The sequence below is a fragment of the Marmota marmota genome, unplaced genomic scaffold, assembly GCF_001458135.2.
Source record: "Marmota marmota marmota unplaced genomic scaffold, marMar, whole genome shotgun sequence".
NCBI lineage: Eukaryota > Metazoa > Chordata > Mammalia > Rodentia > Sciuridae > Marmota > Marmota marmota.
This window is the reverse complement of record NW_025999913.1, coordinates 20,169,229-20,188,273: the sequence shown is the minus strand read 5'-3', so window position 1 is coordinate 20,188,273 and position 19,045 is coordinate 20,169,229. Positions and strand designations below refer to the sequence as shown.

General features: G+C 42.4%; 1 protein-coding gene across 5 annotated transcripts; it reads left to right on the top strand.

The window, feature by feature from the left end:
• Positions 1–6: 6 nt before the first annotated feature.
• Znf184 (zinc finger protein 184) lies at positions 7–17,322 on the top strand. Of its 5 annotated transcripts, none has more exons than XM_048799889.1 (5): positions 7–249; positions 4,342–4,409; positions 10,562–10,688; positions 11,181–11,267; positions 14,916–17,322. In XM_048799889.1, exons 1-5 carry the CDS (start codon positions 201–203, stop codon positions 16,874–16,876), a joined length of 2,292 nt encoding a protein of 763 aa, XP_048655846.1. In that variant the 5' UTR covers positions 7–200; the 3' UTR covers positions 16,877–17,322. The 5 variants fall into 5 exon arrangements, with proteins under 5 accessions (XP_048655846.1, XP_015349626.1, XP_048655848.1 ...); XM_015494140.2 differs by having other exon boundaries at positions 7–380; XM_048799891.1 differs by having other exon boundaries at positions 7–445.
• Positions 17,323–19,045: the final 1,723 nt, after the last annotated feature.

The following is a 19,045-nucleotide window of genomic DNA, read 5'->3' as shown; positions in this document are numbered from 1 at the left end:
CCCCGCGCAGCAGCCCCACCCCGCACTAGAACTGGCGGGGCTGGGGGCGCGCGTTCGAGGAGTGGACCGAGTGGCGTTAAAGGGGAGGCGAGGGGCCGTCCCCTGGGCCTCCGCGCGACCTCCGCCCCGTGAGAGAAGACCTCGCCGAGTGCGGGACTCAGTCCTGAAATGCTGGTGGCAGATGGCCGTCCGTCAGGCCGATGCCAGAACTGGAGTGCTGCGAGGGTGGCTCCAAACTCGCCATTTTGGGTGCGACAACTCCTTGCTGGCTTTCTTTTTCAGATCCTCGGGCTAGACAGGCGTGCCTGTTGGGTGGCTTCGGTGTGGGCCTCGACTCTTGGTCTCTAAAAGCACCGGGGCTGCTCTTCCTCCCTTCGCAGGTGAATCCAGCTGTGCAGTCCCGCCCCCGGATGCCCTGCTCCGCAGTCTGGCCTCCGGGCCTCGGGTGGGTCTGTGAGGTCCGTCCAGGCTTCCCTGCATCTCCTTAACCGCAATGCCTGAGACCGAACCTCGTTCTTGAGATGCGCTTTGAAAAATACCTGGCAGTATGATGTAGTGCTGTTTTTTACGTGGATTTAGTTGGGCATCAAATTTTATTTATTTTTTTAAAACGTCAGTGATATTCTTTTTTGCATAAACTGAATGAATTAGATTAATGCTGTTCTTATAACGGGATTGTTATCCTTAACGTCAACATTGGCGTTTGTGATTGTTTTGATATTTTGGCAGGGGCGGGGGGGGGGGGGCTCGGTTGTTCCTGTCAGAATAATTACAAAACCTAATTTGGTTATTCAGTGTTTTCATGTTTTAATTGTCCTTTCGAACTTTATGTCATTACAAATTTGAAAAGCATTTCTTCTGTTTCTTCCTTATGTCATTGAATAGGTCAAGGTAAGGGGGCCCTGTAACATGGCACTGTAGACTCCTCTGCATTGTCATTGTCTTTACAGTCTTTCAGTATGACTGTGTGGACAGTTTAATGATTGTCATTCAGCCCTTTTTCTTGCATTGTTAAGAATAATATCATTAAAAATCTCAACATTATTGTTGATGTAGGTTTGAACTGTACTTTATATTTTTCCTCATTTTTTACCCCTTATATCTTTTTATAATGTTCTTTTAAATTCTAAGATCCTCAGAATTGAATGGGCCAAAATGCTTTCCTTAAGACTGTTTTTTCCTTCTTTTTGAGACTTTTCATAATTGCATAATTAGAATCATCTTTTCTGAGCCTCTGTGCCTTTTGATCCCTTGCTTGCATCCTCACCTAGTATTTACTTTAACCCAGGCACACAACTGGCTTCTGTAACTGTTATAGGTGTTGCTTATTTGGTTGCTGTTACTTGCAATCATAGTGTTCTACTTGAGATATTTTTCATGATCCTGATTTTCCCAGAGTTTTGGGTAACCAATTATCATACAACATTTTCTTTCACTGATAAAAACTACAAGATAACATCTTCATTTTTTACTGAAGAGTTCTGTTTTTAAAAGTTTTTTCGTTTATTGAAAGTTCAGTTGGGATAAATTCCCTTTATTGTTTCTTTTCTTTTTTTTTTTTGCAGGGCTATGGATTGTAACCACAGCCTTGCTCTTGCTAGGTGAACACTCTACACCTGAGTTGCATCCCAGCCCCACATCCTCTTCTGGGGCATGACACCATTAAGATAAATCAAGAATCTCTTGACTGGCAGACGTTTCATTTTCACAGAGTGAAATCTGTATTCCTGTGCAGACAGATGAAGCCAGGGACACCATGCTGGCTCTCCTTTCGTTCCCCATCACCTCCACCTGCCTCAACTGACTGTGATGTGGTGCTGCTTTTATTCTTTTTCCTTTTGATGTATCTATAGTTCCATGTTTCACACTGGATTACTGCATTGGATAGTTATTCTTCCTGTTTCTATCAGATCAGTTTGAGTAAATTTTACCCAGCCCTCTTTAATCCACAGCTTGATTGCAAAACCCACAATAGGCCAGAGGGATTTTTCTGTAATTTGAGTCTTAGGCCTGAAATCAGATGACACAGATCCCCTCATGGTGGTGTCCAAAGAGACTATCTGTGCACCTTAATGGTACTTGCTAGATCCTCTGAAATGACTTGGGCCCTGTCTGTTAGAATATTCAGTGTTTTTGTTTTTCATGGTCCCCGATATCTTTATATTTAATCCCTTCTTGTTTTTGTTTTTTAAGTTCTGTGGTTTGAGGGTCTTAACTCCAGTTATAACTTGCATCCAAACAACCTTGGTGATACCTAAATAATTGTGCTTCTCTCCTTCTATTCAGAGTTAAATCTTCTTGACTTATTGCTACAGTATCATGCATTTGGGTCTGTAGTCATAAATAGTCTTCATTATTTGTTTAGTATTTACTTATTGGAGATGGTATCTCACTGCATTGCCCAAAATGTCCATAAATTCCTGGGCTCTAGCCATCTTCCTGTCTCAGCCTCCTAATAGCTGGGACTACAGGCATGTGCCCCATACCCAGATTAAATAACCTTCTTGATTTTTACCTGTTTTATTTTTACCAACCATCTTTTACAGCGTTATTAGTCTTTTATTTCATAATTCATATATTTAATTTTAAATTTATAACCAGAACCATCTTCCCTAGCTTGTGTTTCTATATAAATTAAAATTGAAAGGTGAGAAAATTCTTCTTGCCTGTGTCTTTAAGGAAACAGGTACATCTATTTTTGTTTTCCTCATCTTTATCTCTTCCTCAAGATAATTTTAAAAAGCATATTTGCCAGACGTTTGTCTCCACACTTTTGAAGATGTGGGAATCAAAGCTAGAGAAGAGTAGGGGCTTATATAATTGTGTATGATCAATTAATATTCATTAGTAGTTCTGAGAACCAGGCTTTGCTGACAACCTGAACTAGGAATAGATCTCCCCAAGAGCAAAATTTGTTTTTGTTTTGTTTATTGAGATACAGGTTACATGTAGAAAGTGTGCAAATATACTAGTGTAACCTACACCCACATCAAGTCAGAAAATTTCCAATGCCTCAGTCTCTTGTTTCCCTGCCAGGCAACCACTATTCTAATTCCCTTTCCATAGATCATTTTTGTCTGCTTTTTAACTTAATGGAGGCATGCAGTATGCATTCTTCCATGTCTGGATTATTTTACTTGACATTGTTAATGCGTAGCTTTTTCCTATTATTTTGGAATACTATTTTTTTGTATGAGTACACCATGGTTTGTTCATCCATTTTCCTGTTGAAAGACATTTGGGCTGGGTGGTGTTGCAAACCTGTAATGCCAGTTACTGGAGAGGCAGAGCTTCAGGAGGATTGCAAGTTCACAGCCAGCCTGAGCAACTTATCAGACTGTCTGTCTGTCTCCAGAAAGAGATAAAGGGGTGGGGGTGTATCTGGTAGAGTGCCCCAGGTTCTATCCCCAGTCCTGCAGAAAACAAAAAGTGGGAAAAAAGGGGAGGGGCATTTGGGTTTTTTCCAGTTTGAGGATATTAAGAATAAACCTGCCATGAATATTCTTATGCAAATCTTTTTTTAATTGATTCTTTGTTATAAATGACAGTAGAATCCATTTTGATGAAATTCTACAAGCATGGACTGTAGTTCATTCTAATCAGGACCCCATTCTTGTGGTGGGCACGATGGTGGAATTCACTTAGGTATTTCTTATGTGTACATAGGAAAATATGTTAGGTCTTTCCTACTGTCTTTCCTATTCCTAGCCCCCTTCTTACACAAATCTTTACAGGGACACAGGCCCTATAGTTGTATGCATAGGGGTGGAATGAAAGCATCATGGAGTGAACGTACGTTTACCTTTAGTATGTACTACCAGTTCTCCCAAGTGCTTGGTCAGCTTACACCCTCATAACAATGTGCAAAAGTTCCAGTTGCCATAATTACTATTGACCAGGTCTCTTCAATTTCAGACATTCTAGTGGGTAGGCAGTATAAATTGTGTTAGTGTGAGATTTAATTTGCATTAATGGCAAAATTTTCAAATGGCCTATGAAGACTTTTGGAAAGTAATTTGAATATTATGTGTAGCAAAGAAAGGGAGCAAAAATATTTTGCCTCCCTTAATGAAGAACATAGAGATGTATGATCCATATTACTAATTAAATATCTAGGGACAAAACTGCATCTAAAGTAACGGCTTAACTCTATAGAGCTTACCGAGGAGGGTGCCAGCACCCCAGTTAACAGTTATCTTGCATCTTTTTTTTTAATTCCGAAATATAAAGGAAATGGCATAGTTTTGGCTATTTCCAAATAGAAAAGTAGGTGGATTTTGTGGTTTGCTGGGAGCAGCTAATGTACATAGAATTCATCATGGCCTTTTCTTCCTCCCCTAGGTATGTCTTCTCCAGACGACCGCCTTCTCAATGGGGAATGTACCCTGCTCCCATCAGCCAGTTTTCGGGTAAGTTGGGATTTTCTGAAGTACTGTTTCATTTCTCAGAGTAGGATTGTGTTTTTTGCTGTGGAGTATATTTATCCAAAAGCCAATGTTGCAATTTATTCTGGACTTTCATTTGTCCAGTGACCTCATTGCCATCTCTGCTTCCCCAGCTTTGACTAATCCATTCACCACTTACTCTTGCTTAGTATCTTGCAGTGCTCCAGGGATAGTAGAGCACACTTGATTCTTTACTTGGATCAGCCAAAACGATGCTAAAAACCAAAACAGCTAAATATAGAAAAGGTGAATGAGTACTGTGGAAATTGGAGAATGAGGAAGCTTATGTGATCTGGAGGGTATTTCCAGAGTTTCATGGAGGATATGGGATTTGGGATGCCTCTCAAAGGAAGGGTGAAACTTGGATATTTGAACAAATAAGGTGCAAGGGATGGATTCTAGGTATGCAGAAGGAGATTATATGCAGAGATTCACAAGGAAGCAGTAGCAAGGGTTACACAGGATTCAGAGAAACCTGGAGAAGATGTTTTTGCTGTGTTAAACAAATGCTGAAGGAGATCAGATTGTGAAAGGCCTTGAGCACCTGGATGAGAAGCTGAAGGCTTTATCCTTTAGGCCATTTGTGAACCTTTAGTAGTTTTAATGGAGGAAAGGTGCCTGCTGAAGTTTTTAGCAGAAACAGTTGCTTGAGAACTTGGACAGGTAATAGTTGCTGCACCAACCATAGTCACCTGTCAGCCCCTTGATCGGGTTCCATCTTAGTCTTTCCCCCTGCTTACTTCCTATCCCACAACATAATCTTCTTTCCAAAGAAGTGGTCCCAATTCTTCCCACTTTCAGTTTAAGCATTTTTAGCATCACTGTATGTTTTACTGAGGTATACTATGAGAAAAAGTACACTCAGTCATCCCTGGGTGTCCTCACAGATACCAACATCCATGGATGCTCCAGTTCCTTATATGAAAGGGTATGTTGCACACAACCTATGCATGTCCTCCTGAATACTTATTTGTAGTTTACTCATAATGTCAAATACAATGTACAATGTAAGTAAACAGTTGTTATTATATGTTATTTATGGAATAATGACAAGAGAAAAGTCTGTGCCTGTTTAGATAAGTCTGTACTCTTTCAGATATAATCCATAGCCAGCTGAATCTGCAGATGCAGAGCCCACAAATGAGCAGGGCAAACATGTATTTGATAAGTTTGTACCCAGGTACATACTCATAGAGAAACTGTATTTTGAATAATTGTATTATTTTAGTTTATTGAGATTTGTTTTTTGTTTTATTTTTTATTTTTGCTTTTTTGGCCAAGTATAATGGTTCATTCTGGTAAATGATTAGCACTAGAGAAGAATGTATATTTTTCTGCTATTGTGTGAAGTGTTCAATAGATACATTAGTTTGCTGCTGCTGTAATTAATTACCATATGCTGTATTATTATAGATGTTACTTTAGGTATGCATATTTGACTTACCACTGTTTACCTCAAAGTGATGAACCATTTCATGCATAGTGTACTTTGATCCCCCATTTTTACACGATTTTTGCTTTGTATTTTACTTGTGCATATATTAAAAATCTTATAATACTTTGTTATTTTCATTTAGGCAGCTAATTATCTTTAAAAGAGGTTTAAATAATAAGAAAAAAAATCCCCATATATTTAGCTACCATTTCTGGTGTTCTTGATTTCTTCGTGGTTCACAGTTGAAGGTGATTTTGATCATAGGGAACATTTAGAAATGTTAGGACACATTTTTAATTGTCTAACTTGATGAGGAGTACTACCAGTGTCTAGGGTGTACAGTGCTACAGGCAGGTAGCCATGCTGCCTATAGTACACAGGACAGCCCTCCTCCATTATTTAAGAGAGTCATCCAGTTATCAACAGCTGAGGCTGAGAAATCTTGCTGTAGGATCTGTGTTTTATCTGGTATTATTTTCCTTCTGATGAGGACTTCCTTAACATTCCTTGTATTGTATGATTCTATTCAGATTTTTATGTCTGAAATAGTATTTCCCTTTGTTTTTGAATTCTAATTTGGCAGACTTTTTTTTTTAAGTACATGATAGTGTTCCACTGTCTTCTTGGCTTGCATTGTTTCCAAGAAAAAAACGATGTAATTTTATATTTGTTCCTTCATAAGTATTTTTTCCTTTGTTTTATTCTATCTATGAATTTTCTTTTGGTGGAGTTTTCTTTATGTTTCTTATGCCGGCAATTCATTGAATTTTTTGGATATGTGGGTTTATAATTTTCATCAATTTTGAAATATATCTGTTTCATTATGGATAATTTCTACTTTTATGTCACTGAGGTTACTAATCATCTCTTCTTCGGTTCCTAATCAGTTAATATTATCAAGTGTATTTTTTATCTCAGAACATTCTTACTTTTGGCTCTGTAAGTTCTGTGTGGTATTGTTCTTAATGTCTTCCATATCTCTTCTTCCTAACTTTTTGAACATGGAATACAGTCCTTTTGCAGGGGAGGGGGCGGGGGTGAGTAACTAGAGATTGAACTCAGGGGCACTCAACCACTGAGCCACATCCCCAGCCCTTTTCTGTATTTTTTATTTAGAGACAGGGTCTCACTGAGTTACTTAGCGCCTCGCTGTTGCTGAGGCTGGCTTTAAACCCGTGATCCTCTGCCTCAGCCTCCCAAGTTGCTGGGATTACAGGCGTGCTGGAATACAGTCTCAATAACTTTAATATTCCTGTCTGATATTTTTAGCTTCTAGACAGTTCTGGGTTGGTGTCCGTTAATTGATGTTTCCCCCTAAGTATGACTTGTATTTTTCCACTTCTCTATATACTTGATAATTTTCTATTGCCTGTAATACACTGGATTCTACATATTTTTATGTTCCTTTTTAATTTTTCTTTTAGGTACCAGGAGTGAATGGGTTCTTAACACTGAGCCACATCTCAAAGCCCATCCTCCTTCCCCACCTTTTTTATTTGGAGATAGGGTTGCTTAGGAAGCAAACAAGGTGAGCCCTGTGCATGCTCCATCCAGCTCACTGCTTGATAGTTCCCAAGTTGTGGGGAGGGAGGGGAACCCTGAAGGAGCCTTGATGCCCTGAGATGATGCTCCTCTCTGGTTGTCATGCATGCACACTAAGTTTCTGAGGCTGACTTTGAACTTGTGATCTGAGTGACGCAGGTGTGTGCCACTGCCTCCAGCTCCTATGGTGTGTTCTTGATCCTTATTCCAGGATACAATTCAGTTACTGGAAACAGGGTTTGCTTTTCAGCCTATTTACACAATTCTTAGGTAAGTCGGGAGTAGCAGTTAGTCCAAGTCCATTTGTCTGTTTATTCCCCCTACTAAGGCAGGACTGTTCTGAGAATTCTACCCAGTGCTGCATAAATTATGAAGTTTCCAGGTTGACTGATGGGAACAGACTGTTTTCAGCCCTTTGAGGTCTCTGAAGCCCTTTTGGGTGACTCTTTGGCCTTCGGTTATCTCATCACACCCTGGCACTGATTGTGCTTTGCAAGGCACTCATAAAGAGCTCTCATTGCTCTCCCCCCCCAGCAGTCTGTCCTGTGAACCCTAGTCACCTCAAGTCACAGAGCTGCCTCTTCATCTCAGGGCATCAAGGCTCCTCCAGGGTTCCCCTCCCTCCCCACGACTTGGGAACTATCAAGCAGTGAGCTGGATGGAGCATCCACAGGGCTCACTTTGTTTGCTTCCCAACCACTGAGCTTCATTACCTGAGGTTCTAGATGTGGAACTTGTTTCATTTTGTCTGGAATTTTTGGTATTTCATGCAGGAGGGTAAATCCAACTCCTGTTAATGCCATTTGGCCATGGCTTAATCCTACTGACATTGATTTTTGGACAGTAAGCTTATTAGGGTTGATCCAGTGTAACCTCTCTATAGGGCTACATTTCCAGGACCTGTGGACAGTTTAGTTCAGCGATCCTCAGGAGTAGATCATGACTCGGCTGTAATACTCTGAGAGTCTTACAGCCAACAGGGCCAGAAGGAAGGGCATTCATAAGCAGAGTCCAGAAGTCTGGTCACAGGTTCCTCTCTGGTTGTCATGCATGCACCTTCTCACTGTGATCACAGACACGAGAAGCATCTACCCAGGCAAGTCTTCTTGAGCCTTGGAGTTCAGAGCTTTTAAGTGTAGCTGCCAGATGATCAGCTGTGGCACAGACCCCACACAGGACACTGGGTCCATAACAGATGGCCCCTGTTTACTTTCAGCAGTGGAGACAGTCCGGCATGTCTGCCCAGTGCTTCACACACCTGGAATGACATCAGCAGTCAGTGCTGTGTGAGCATTCCAAGTTTTAGTTTTAGAGCTTGTTCAAGGGTCATCATCATGGAGCCAGGTTTCCTTGGATGTACCAGGGACCAAGCCCAACAGACCTGCTGCTTCAACTCCTCCATTGCAGTCTGGACTTGCCCTGTTCCTACAGCATGCTGAGATTTTTCATGGGCGCCCATCATGTGCATCTCTTAATGTTACATTTACTTGCCCATGGAGATCATATTTATATCAGATATTTGGAGCTCCTTCCTTCCAGTGGATTCCCTCCTTCAATAGTTAAGATCCCCAGCACTGTAAAAACAAGAAATATAGCAGATGTCTGCATAAAGTATTTTAGAATAGATGTAGCATGTATTCTTTAGCCACCCTTCCTATTAATGGAAATGTTACTTTGATTTTTCTTCCCTCCAAGCCCACCAGCACTTATACTTAGACTCTTTGCACCTTGGGGCATGTCTCCTGTAAGCAGTAAGCCGGAATTGAATGGCATATGCACTTAAAAATTCTGATAAGTCCTGCCAGCTGCCCCTCAGCTGGAGTGCGTTCAGATTCCGTTCCCACCACAGGACAAGAGCTGCTGCAGCACGTGCCTGTCTTACCCCTTCTGGTTTCAGAGTCGTGGTATGGAGCTTCTTTTCACAGTTTGTTACCAACTTCCTGCTGGACATTTTGGCACATGCTTGTAAATGCAGATACTCCAGAGTCTGATGTGGGAGGATATTTAAGCGCACAAGTTTGAGACCAGCCTGGGCAACATATTGAGATCCCCATCCCAAAACACTCAAAAAATTATTTGTGTGACTTGCCTGTTTGTGTTATTGATCCTTTGTGTTGTAGTGGGTTGCTAATTATTTGTAGGAACTTAGAAGATTATCTTTTGTTTATGGTGCTTTTTTAGAAGTTTTGTGTGTGTGTGTGTGCACACATGCACTGGAGTTGGAACCCAGGCAAGCGGTTTACCACAGAGCTGCACCCCTGGCCCCTATAGATTTTTATGTAGTTATAGCTGTTAATCTGTTTGTCTTATAATTTTTACCTTTCAAATTTCAGGCTTATATGCTATTTTTCCTTTTACTTTACTATTTTACCTTTAAAATTTCATCATTAAGCTAGCAGGAATTTTTGTGTGTGTTATAAAGTGAGGATCTTAACTGAACTTTTTTTGGCAAGAAGGCCTTTTTGTTTGTTGTTGTGGTTCTGGGGATTGAACCTCGGGCCTTATGCCTGCCAGGTGAGCATTCTGCTACTGAGCCACATTCCCAACCCACAAGAAGGCATTTGTCATGACACAGCTTGATGACTAATCCATCATACCTTAACTAAATTGAAAGTTGCTTAAGTCCATTAAACTCTGAAGCATGGGTCTGTTTCTGGACCCTCTATTTTGTTTTTGTTATAGGTACTAAAAAATACTGTTGATGATAGTTACACTGTTAATACATGATATGAACAGAGAGAGAGGATGGTAATGATGATGAACACCAGCAACACTCCATATTGATGGAGCGCTTCTTTCATGCCAGACCCTAAATTAAGCATTTCACATGGAACACTACCTTTTTTTTTTTTAGTTGTTCATACATGGACACATAACTTTAATTAATTAATTTTTAATGTGGTACTGAGAATTGAACCCAGTGCCTCACATGTGCTAGGCAAGCACTCTACCACAAAGCTACAATGGCAGCCCTGGAACACTTCTTATTTAATCCTGTGGGCAAAGTACTGCTTTTGTGTGTTTTTCAGAGGAAGACCTGTCAACGTGGTTGTTTGGATAGTGTATAGCCGGCCTTACTTCTTTTAGCACTGCTAACTTGACCTTCTCCTACAGCTAAGCAGAAATGTCTGTGTTTCAGGAATCGGTGACCTTCAAGGATGTGGTAGTGGACTTTACCCAAGAAGAATGGAAACAGCTGGACCCTATACAGAGAGATTTGTTCAGGGATGTGACGCTGGAAAATTATACACATCTGGTCTCCATAGGTAAGTATGACCCCCTGAGTTAAGATTGGGCTGTGAAGGGGGAGGGCTCTCTCCTCACTTTTCCTTTAGGTTCAGGAGCCAACAATATTTAGATTTTGAGTTTTTAAGGTAGTTTCTACTTCTTTTTTTTTAATGTTTATTTTTTAGTTGTACATAATACCTTTACTTTGTTTATTTATTTTTATGTGGTGCTGAGGATTGAACCCAGGGCCTCACATGTGCTAGACAAGCGCTGTACCACTGAGCCACAACCCCAGCCCAGTTTCTACTTCTTAATAAGCAGAGGGACAAACTAATAATTTTCTTGAATCCCATCCATGTTTAGGAACAGGTAACACTGAAGCTTGATACACTATTTGTTCCCGTCAGGTTTGTCCCACATACCAGTTTCTCTAAACCAAAGTGATGAGACTGAAACTGAATTCTGATATGGTCTTCTTCCCTAACTGCAGACAGATTCTTTTATTTATTTATTTTTATTCCCCTTGGCAGGACTCCAAGTTTCCAAACCTGATGTGATTTCCCAGCTAGAGCAAGGGACAGAGCCATGGACTGTGGAACCATTATGTCCCCTTGGAGGTGAGTAATGTGTGCTGGCAGATGAATGTCACTAGCTCCAGCTGCCAGCCCAGCAAGGGAGGGTTTCATGCCCGAGCTGTCAATGTGTATGCTTCTCTGTAAAGTATGTCCTGTAGAGAAAGAAAAATTATCTATCCTGCCTAGTCTTATATTCTGTCATGCAACTGTCATAATTTATATTCTATTTTTGCATTCCTTCTAGAGGATTGGTCATTCCTGCCTAGTCCTAAAGCCAGGATCTCTGTCTGCACTCTGGGTTCCCTTTCCTGCTTCCTTTGGGACCTTGATCTCATAATTTTCCATTTATTTTTTATCGCCCCGTTTTTTGTTTTGGATCTACAGGTTCTATCCCTGTTAACCATCAAACAGAAACAGTCTATATTTCCAAATACGATTACTCAACACTATTCATCTTTTTGCCTACCATCCTCCCTCTCTTTTCTTTCCAAACCTAGCTCACCAAAAGTGGTCTCTGTAGCAGCAACCTGCATCCCTTCACTTTCTGCATCTCATGCAGACCTTCTGATTCTGTCACTTTTCTAGACTTATTTTGAAGCTGCAAGTTGGCCTTCTTCTAAATCATCAGTGTCTAAACTGCACAGAGAAACCTTTTCTAAGACCGATCCTGGGGAAGGAATAACTAGTCTCTCTAGGCAAGGAATATATCCCTAGAGTTAATGGGATGCAGTTGGAAATTCTCTTTTATAGCGGGAATAAAAATGTGAGTCATGGGGCTAGGGTTGTGGCTCAGTGTAGAGCACTTTCCTAGCATAAGTGAGGCACTGGGTTCGATCCCCGGCACCACATAAAAAAATAAACAAATAAAGGTATTGTGTCCATCTACAACTAAAAAAAAAAATGTGAGTCATATGTAATTTGGAAATGCTAGATTAGCTAAAATTATAACAAGTTTTTTACTTGAGTACCATGCAGAGATTTTTTTAAAATAGGCAATTAAGTATTATAAATCCCATGGTTGATGTGTGAGGTGTCCCCCAAAAGCTCATGTGTGAGATAATGCAAGACGTTTTACAGGTGAAATGATTGGGTTATGAGACCCCTTAACCAGTAAATGGGTTAATCCACTGATATGGATTAACTGGAGGAAGTAGGTCACTGGAGGCAGGACTTCGTGTTTATATTTGGTGAAGTGAGCTTTCTCTGCTTCCTGGTGTCATGCTCTGAGCTGCTTTCCTCTGCCATGTTCTTCCATCATGATGTTCTGTCTCACCTTGGGCCCAGAGCTTTGGAGTCAACCAGCCATGGACTGACCCTTTTAAACTGTGAGCCAAAATAAGTTTTCTCTTCTCTGCATTATTCTCCTCAGGTCTTTTGGTCACAGTGCCAAGAAATCTGACTAAAAAAATATGTTTCCAAAAGGTTCACAGACTATGACTTTTTCTTTCTCCCTTTTCCTCTCCATCTCCCTGCTTTCTCTCCCCTTTGTCTAACTATGAAGATGATTTCTTGGAATATAATCCAGAAAATTGTTTTTTATAAGAGCTTATTAATTGGTGCTTACAGTTTATTAACTTTGGTAAAAAACAAATTGTGAAGTTGTATCACAAATTAAAAATGAAGTTTCAGAAAGTCCTGACTTGTCCAGAGAGAAAACAATTTTAAAACATTTAAATGTGTATTCAAAAACCTCGGGCATTTTTTTTAAAAAATGCAGTAGTCATAAAAGAAATTCATTTAGGTCAAAATATAAAACCCCATGTTGCATATAGGTAGTTACAGTTACCTGATCAGTGGACAGAAAGCAAATGTTTGAGGTATTTAGCTTTTTTTTGGTTACTTTTTATTGCTGGAATTTGACCCTAATGATGGTAGTCGTAGGAAACCAGCCTCCAGCCTTGCTTTCTTCACTGTTTGGAATAGATTTATCTTTGGTGTAGGATAGCTGCTTGTGTTTATAAAGATAACTCCAGCTGTACAGACATCTGAACAGGTAATTGGAATGGAGACAGTACCTGCATTGCGGTGCCCTGGGCCTGCCTCCTTCATCTCTTCATCCTCTTTCTGTCCTCTTCTCTAGGCTGTCTCGGTAGCCGCCTCTGCAGAATCAGCACCTAAAATCCTGATGTGTCTGCTTTGCCAGTCTGCCTTGTTCTGCATCCTGGTTTTCAGCACCCTCAGTTTATGCACTGGGTATTAGAATGTTTTGGTCAGTGCCTGGAGATGAGGAATACAGTAAAATGATTTGGAACTGCTTTCTGAGTAGGGTGCTGGTGTTCAGCATGGTCTTCTGGAACCTTCTCCAGAGAAGTTTGTTTTTTTTATTGTTGTTATTGTTGTTTTGTAGGGCTGGGAATTGAACCCAGGGCCTTGTGCATGCAAGGCAAGGACTCCACCAACTGAGCTATATTCCTAGCCCCGTGATCTAATCTTGTTGTCTTTAGCTGAGACACCAGTCATTGTTGGTGACTGGCCATGTCCACGCCCTTTTATCCTTCAGCAACACCCAGCTCTGTGGTTTGCATTATCCCTCAGTGCAGAACTTCTCGGACGTACTCCTTATGGTCATCTGATGTATGAATGCATCTTCCTTGGTGTCCTTCCTGTTGATGGAGACATTCATTTAACTACTTGGCTGTGCCGAAGGCTGGCTGCACTGATCTTGTCTTTGTGGGGAAGTTCTACCGCTATGAGGCTGCCTGCATGCATGCTGTGCCATGCCCATATCCCAGGGGTGGAAGGGATGGTAGGCCTCTCTGGGGTCTTGCTTAGCTCATGCTTGCAGACTGTGGTGAGTGGGAAAGACTCAGGGCCCTCTGGAGTGTGCTGTTTACCTTCCTGTCCCAGGGGAACTGAAGAAATGCAACCTGAGAGAACTTGTTCATGGCAGAACCTGAAGTGTTGATCCCCTGCTTCTGTGGTCATCTCTCTAGTCTGGGAAGACACTCTGCTTTCTGATTGTCCATTTCCTGGCCTTTTTGTTTCTTTGCTGTACTTGCCCACAAGCTGCTTTTCTTCTTTTTGCATATTTCACTCATCTCATTACCCTCTGGGCCCTCAAGGATCGCCCCTACCTCTGCTCTTCTTTTACTTCCTTTCCTAGCCTGCAGTTGAACATCCTGCTCATCCTGTACCTTGTGGCGTCTTCCACCCTCACAGGCACGACCGTGGTCCAGACCTGTTTTTTCTCCACTTTCGCAGAGTGCTTAACTTGAACTTAACTATCTTCCTCCCCTTAAATTGTTTCTAGACAGCTCTCCCATTTATAACAGCGATACTACCATTTCCTCCATGGTCCAGGCTAACAACCATGGGGCCCTAGCCCAGTCTTTCTGATCTGCCCTGTTTTTAAATCAGTATTCTTGGACTTGTTGTATTGTTCATTAGCATGGAATCCTAGTTCTGGCTGCCCCTTTCAGATTCAGGCCATTTATGCCTATCTTTAACCGTCTCCAGTCACCTTTTTAATCATCACCTTAAATGGAGTCTCCTCGCTCATTCTGAGAAATTATCTGTAAAGTTGAAGTAGGCTTTCTTTTGCCATATTCATAAGTTGTTTATTGTTCTTAGCTCTTTCTTTCTCCCCAATAATAGGGTTATATACTTATTTTTAGCTTCATTAGATCATTCCCACAATAGTAGTTCTTTTTTCTCAGTTCAAGGGAACACTCACATTTTATTTTATTTCAGAAGGGGAGACAAGACCTGAAGATAGTGTTCCCCGCCCAGAACTGGGCATCTCTGAAGAAGAGCTGTCTTCAGAGGTGATAGTGGGAACATACAGAAGGGAAGATATTTGGAGTTCCCATGTCTTGGAGTCTCAGGTATCTGGATGCAATATAGAGAGGCAGCAAGCAAACCAACAGACACCACCAAGTGAAGTAGAAGTGGTCAAAAAAATAGTACCCACCTGGGAGGGAGGCCCTGCCACGAACGAACTTGAAAAAAGCATCGTTGTGAGTTCAAGCCTTTTAGCACAGCAGGAAATATCTCCAGGACAGGCTTTTGCTAAAGTAAGCATCAAACAGAATTCACACACAGTGAAAAAAGAGAAGTCTTGTAAGTGCAGTGAATGTGGTAAAGCTTTTAGTTATTGTTCTGCTCTTATCCGCCATCAGCGAACACATACTGGAGAAAAGCCTTACAAATGTAATGAATGTGAAAAGGCCTTCAGCCGGAGTGAAAACCTTATAAACCATCAGAGAATTCACACTGGAGATAAGCCATACAAATGCGATCAGTGTGGAAAAGGCTTCATTGAGGGCCCATCTCTTACTCAGCATCAAAGAATACACACCGGAGAAAAGCCCTATAAATGTGAGGAGTGTGGGAAGGCCTTTAGTCAGAGGACGCATCTTGTTCAGCATCAGAGGATCCACACGGGTGAGAAGCCTTACACTTGTAATGATTGTGGAAAAGCTTTTAGCCAGAGAGGTCATTTCATGGAACATCAGAAGATTCATACAGGAGAGAAGCCTTTCAAATGTGAGGAGTGTGATAAGACTTTCACCAGGAGCACACACCTCACTCAACATCAGAAAATTCACACCGGAGAGAAAACCTACAAGTGTAATGAATGTGGCAAGGCCTTCAACGGGCCCTCGACCTTCATCCGTCACCACATGATTCACACGGGCGAGAAGCCCTATGAGTGCAACGAGTGTGGCAAGGCCTTCAGCCAGCACTCGAACCTCACCCAGCACCAGAAGACACACACCGGCGAGAAGCCCTACGACTGTGCAGAGTGCGGGAAGGCCTTCAGCTACTGGTCATCCCTCGCGCAGCATCTCAAGATCCACACTGGGGAGAAGCCCTACAAGTGCAGTGAGTGCGGAAAGGCCTTCAGTTACTGCTCGTCCCTTACGCAGCACCGGAGAATCCACACCAGAGAAAAGCCCTTTGAGTGTAGCGAGTGTGGAAAGGCTTTCAGTTACCTCTCCAACCTCAACCAGCATCAGAAAACTCACACCCAGGAGAAAGCCTATGAGTGTAAGGAATGTGGGAAAGCCTTCATTCGGAGCTCATCTCTTGCCAAGCACGAAAGGATTCATACCGGGGAGAAACCCTATCAGTGTCACGAGTGTGGGAAAACCTTCAGCTACGGCTCATCCCTCATCCAGCACAGGAAGATCCACACTGGAGAGAGACCGTACAAGTGTAACGAATGTGGGAGAGCCTTCAACCAGAACATACACCTCACACAGCATAAGAGGATCCACACAGGAGTGAAGCCTTATGTGTGTCCCGCATGTGGGAAGGCCTTTCGGCATTGCTCCTCTCTCGCACAGCACCAGAAAACTCACACGGAAGAAAAGCCCTACCAGTGCAATAAATGTGAGAAGACGTTCAGCCAGAGCTCCCACCTGACGCAGCACCAGCGCATTCACACTGGAGAGAAGCCCTATAAGTGCAGTGCATGTGACAAAGCCTTCAGCCGCAGCACTCACCTGACGGAACACCAGAACACGCATTCCGGAGAGAAGCCTTACAACTGCAGCGAGTGCAGGAAGACCTTCAGCCAGAGCACTTACCTGACTCAGCATCAGAGAATACATTCAGGGGAGAAGCCTTTTGGCTGTAGCGACTGTGGGAAAGCCTTCAGGTATCGGTCAGCTCTCACCAAGCACCAGAGACTGCACCCTGGCATCTGACCGTCCTGGAAGCATCGTGGGTGTAGGTGCTGCGTGTGCTTGGGTTTGTGCTTTTGTTACGTACTGAAGAATCGGTAGACAGAAACTGCTCAAGCATTTGGACTTTTCACTACTGTGATATGGGATGGAAAGTACACTGGCTGAACCCCTGTGGCAGTGGGAAGCTCAAGTGTTTTAAACTTTAGTTTCCTCTGTGAAATCAGAGTTTGGGGGTTGATGATTTCAGCGGCAGTTAGGAGTTTTATACTCAGTTTTGTATATCTACAGTATATTCTTAAATAGTTTGTGCATCAGGCTTTTGGTGGTGCATCTAGAATGTGTATGTTCATGCATGTTTTGCCAGTAGAAGGAATTCGTGCTTCAGTCACGAGGGATCTGTTTGACTCCTGTTCTAATGCACTAAGTTGCTTAGGCTATTGCTTTCTAATAAAAAGAACTACAAAGGACCCTCAGTTCAGATGTATGTGACAGCCTAACTCCACTTGCGTATTAAAAGTTGGTAGTCAGGTGGGTGCTCTGCCCCTGTAGTCCAGCTACTCAAGAGTCTGAGCCCAGGAGTTCAACACCAGATTGGACCACATAGTAGGATCCCATCTCAAAAAAACAAAAAGGTATTCTAGTTTATTTTTAATATTCTGGGAGTTTGTTACAGTCACATTGGTCTGCTTCTGCATCTCACAGCAGCATTACTTAACCCTGGTTGCACATGGAAATCATATGATGTCTTAGTTTAGGTTGCTATAACAAATTATAGCCAGGTTTGGTGGCATATACCTGTAATCCCCGAGACTTGGGAGGCAGTAGGATTACAAGCTCGAGGACAGCCTCACCAACTTGATGAGACCCTGTCTCAGAAAATAAACAAGGATGGGGATATTGCTTAGCAGTAGAGTACCTCTGGGTTTAATCCCCAGTTCCATAAAACAAACCAACAAAAATTTACCATGGAAATTTATGGAGTCAGTAATCTGAGGTCCAGGCTCGAATGGACCTAGTATCTGCTGACAGCCCACTTCGTGGTTGTAGATAGCTGTTTTCTTGGATGCTTACTTGGCAAAGAGCAGAGAAAGAGAAAGCAAGCTCTCTTTTAATAGGGTACCAGTCAAGTTCATGGGGGCTGCACCCTCAACCTAATACCTCCCCTCAGTGCCTCACACCAAATACTGTCCCACTGGGGGTAAGCTGCCAACGTGTGCATTTGGACCGGACACTTCAGGAACGCCACACAATTCCATTGCCCAGGGCCCACCCCATAGACTGTAACTTACTTGGATTAGGATATGGGATCCAGGATCCAGGTTTTTTTTATGTTGTTTGCTTTTAACGTCTCACGTGTGCCCTGGAGAGAGCGATTGGCTTAGATTTCAGTGCGCACTCGTTCAGTCAGGAGCCTCTGTGGCTGCTCCTGGAAGCCTCGTAGATCAGCTCTCAGAGGTAAGGTCAGTTTGTTTCGTCACCTTGGTGCAAAAACAAAATTATAACGTTTACACTGATGACGGTCACTTCACATGTCTCTGGCTTCCTTACATCAGAAGCAGTTGACACCCTGGGGAGACATGGCCAATAATCTACATGACCACTCTGGCCCTGTTCAGGAAACACGTTTAGCCAAAGAGTAATGCACCTTCTCTTCCCTCTAGGTGCAGCCTAGTTTTTATCAGGCCAGGTCGTTTAAGAGTAGTTGGTCATTTCTCAGCCTGAACTTGAACATGAAGAGCTCTTGAGAGCAGCAGGCAGCACAGAAAAGGGTATTTCCAGAAAAGAAGAGGGGGTGAGGGACACCAGTGCTGTTCTCTTTGCCTGTGTAATTGTGCTCCTTCCTCGACGGCAGATGCCAGTGAAGGGCAGATGGAAGTTAGAAGTGGAACAGTGCAGCCACTTAAGTACTGGACTTTTCTTTGTTGCAGCTTGAAGCAGCTATACAGGAATGTTTCTTGTTATTAGTTTCCCAAGTCTTTCTTCATGCAGGAATTATAGTTATCCCATCACTTAGAGAGGGGGACACAATCATCTTTGCCTGGCATCTGAGTAGCCCCCACAGTACAAAGAAATGCAGAGTCTACATACAGGCAGAGGGTCCTTCAGCCCCAGAGGAGATCTGAAAATGGACAAAATCAGTCTGCAGTGGAAGGATGGGTCACTTCGGTTCCCATATGAAAAAAGAATTTA

What these genes read in the sequence shown, in the direction of transcription:
- Znf184 (XM_048799889.1), top strand. Translation starts at nt 201, where the DNA reads ATGCCAGAACTGGAGTGCTGCGAGGGTGGCTCCAAACTCGCCATTTTG. An exon ending in CTCCAAACTCGCCATTTTGG is followed by an intron (nt 250 to 4,341) that starts GTGCGACAACTC and finishes TTCCTCCCCTAG; the next exon opens with GTATGTCTTCTCCAGACGAC. An exon ending in ACCATTATGTCCCCTTGGAG is followed by an intron (nt 11,268 to 14,915) that starts GTGAGTAATGTG and finishes ATTTTATTTCAG; the next exon opens with AAGGGGAGACAAGACCTGAA.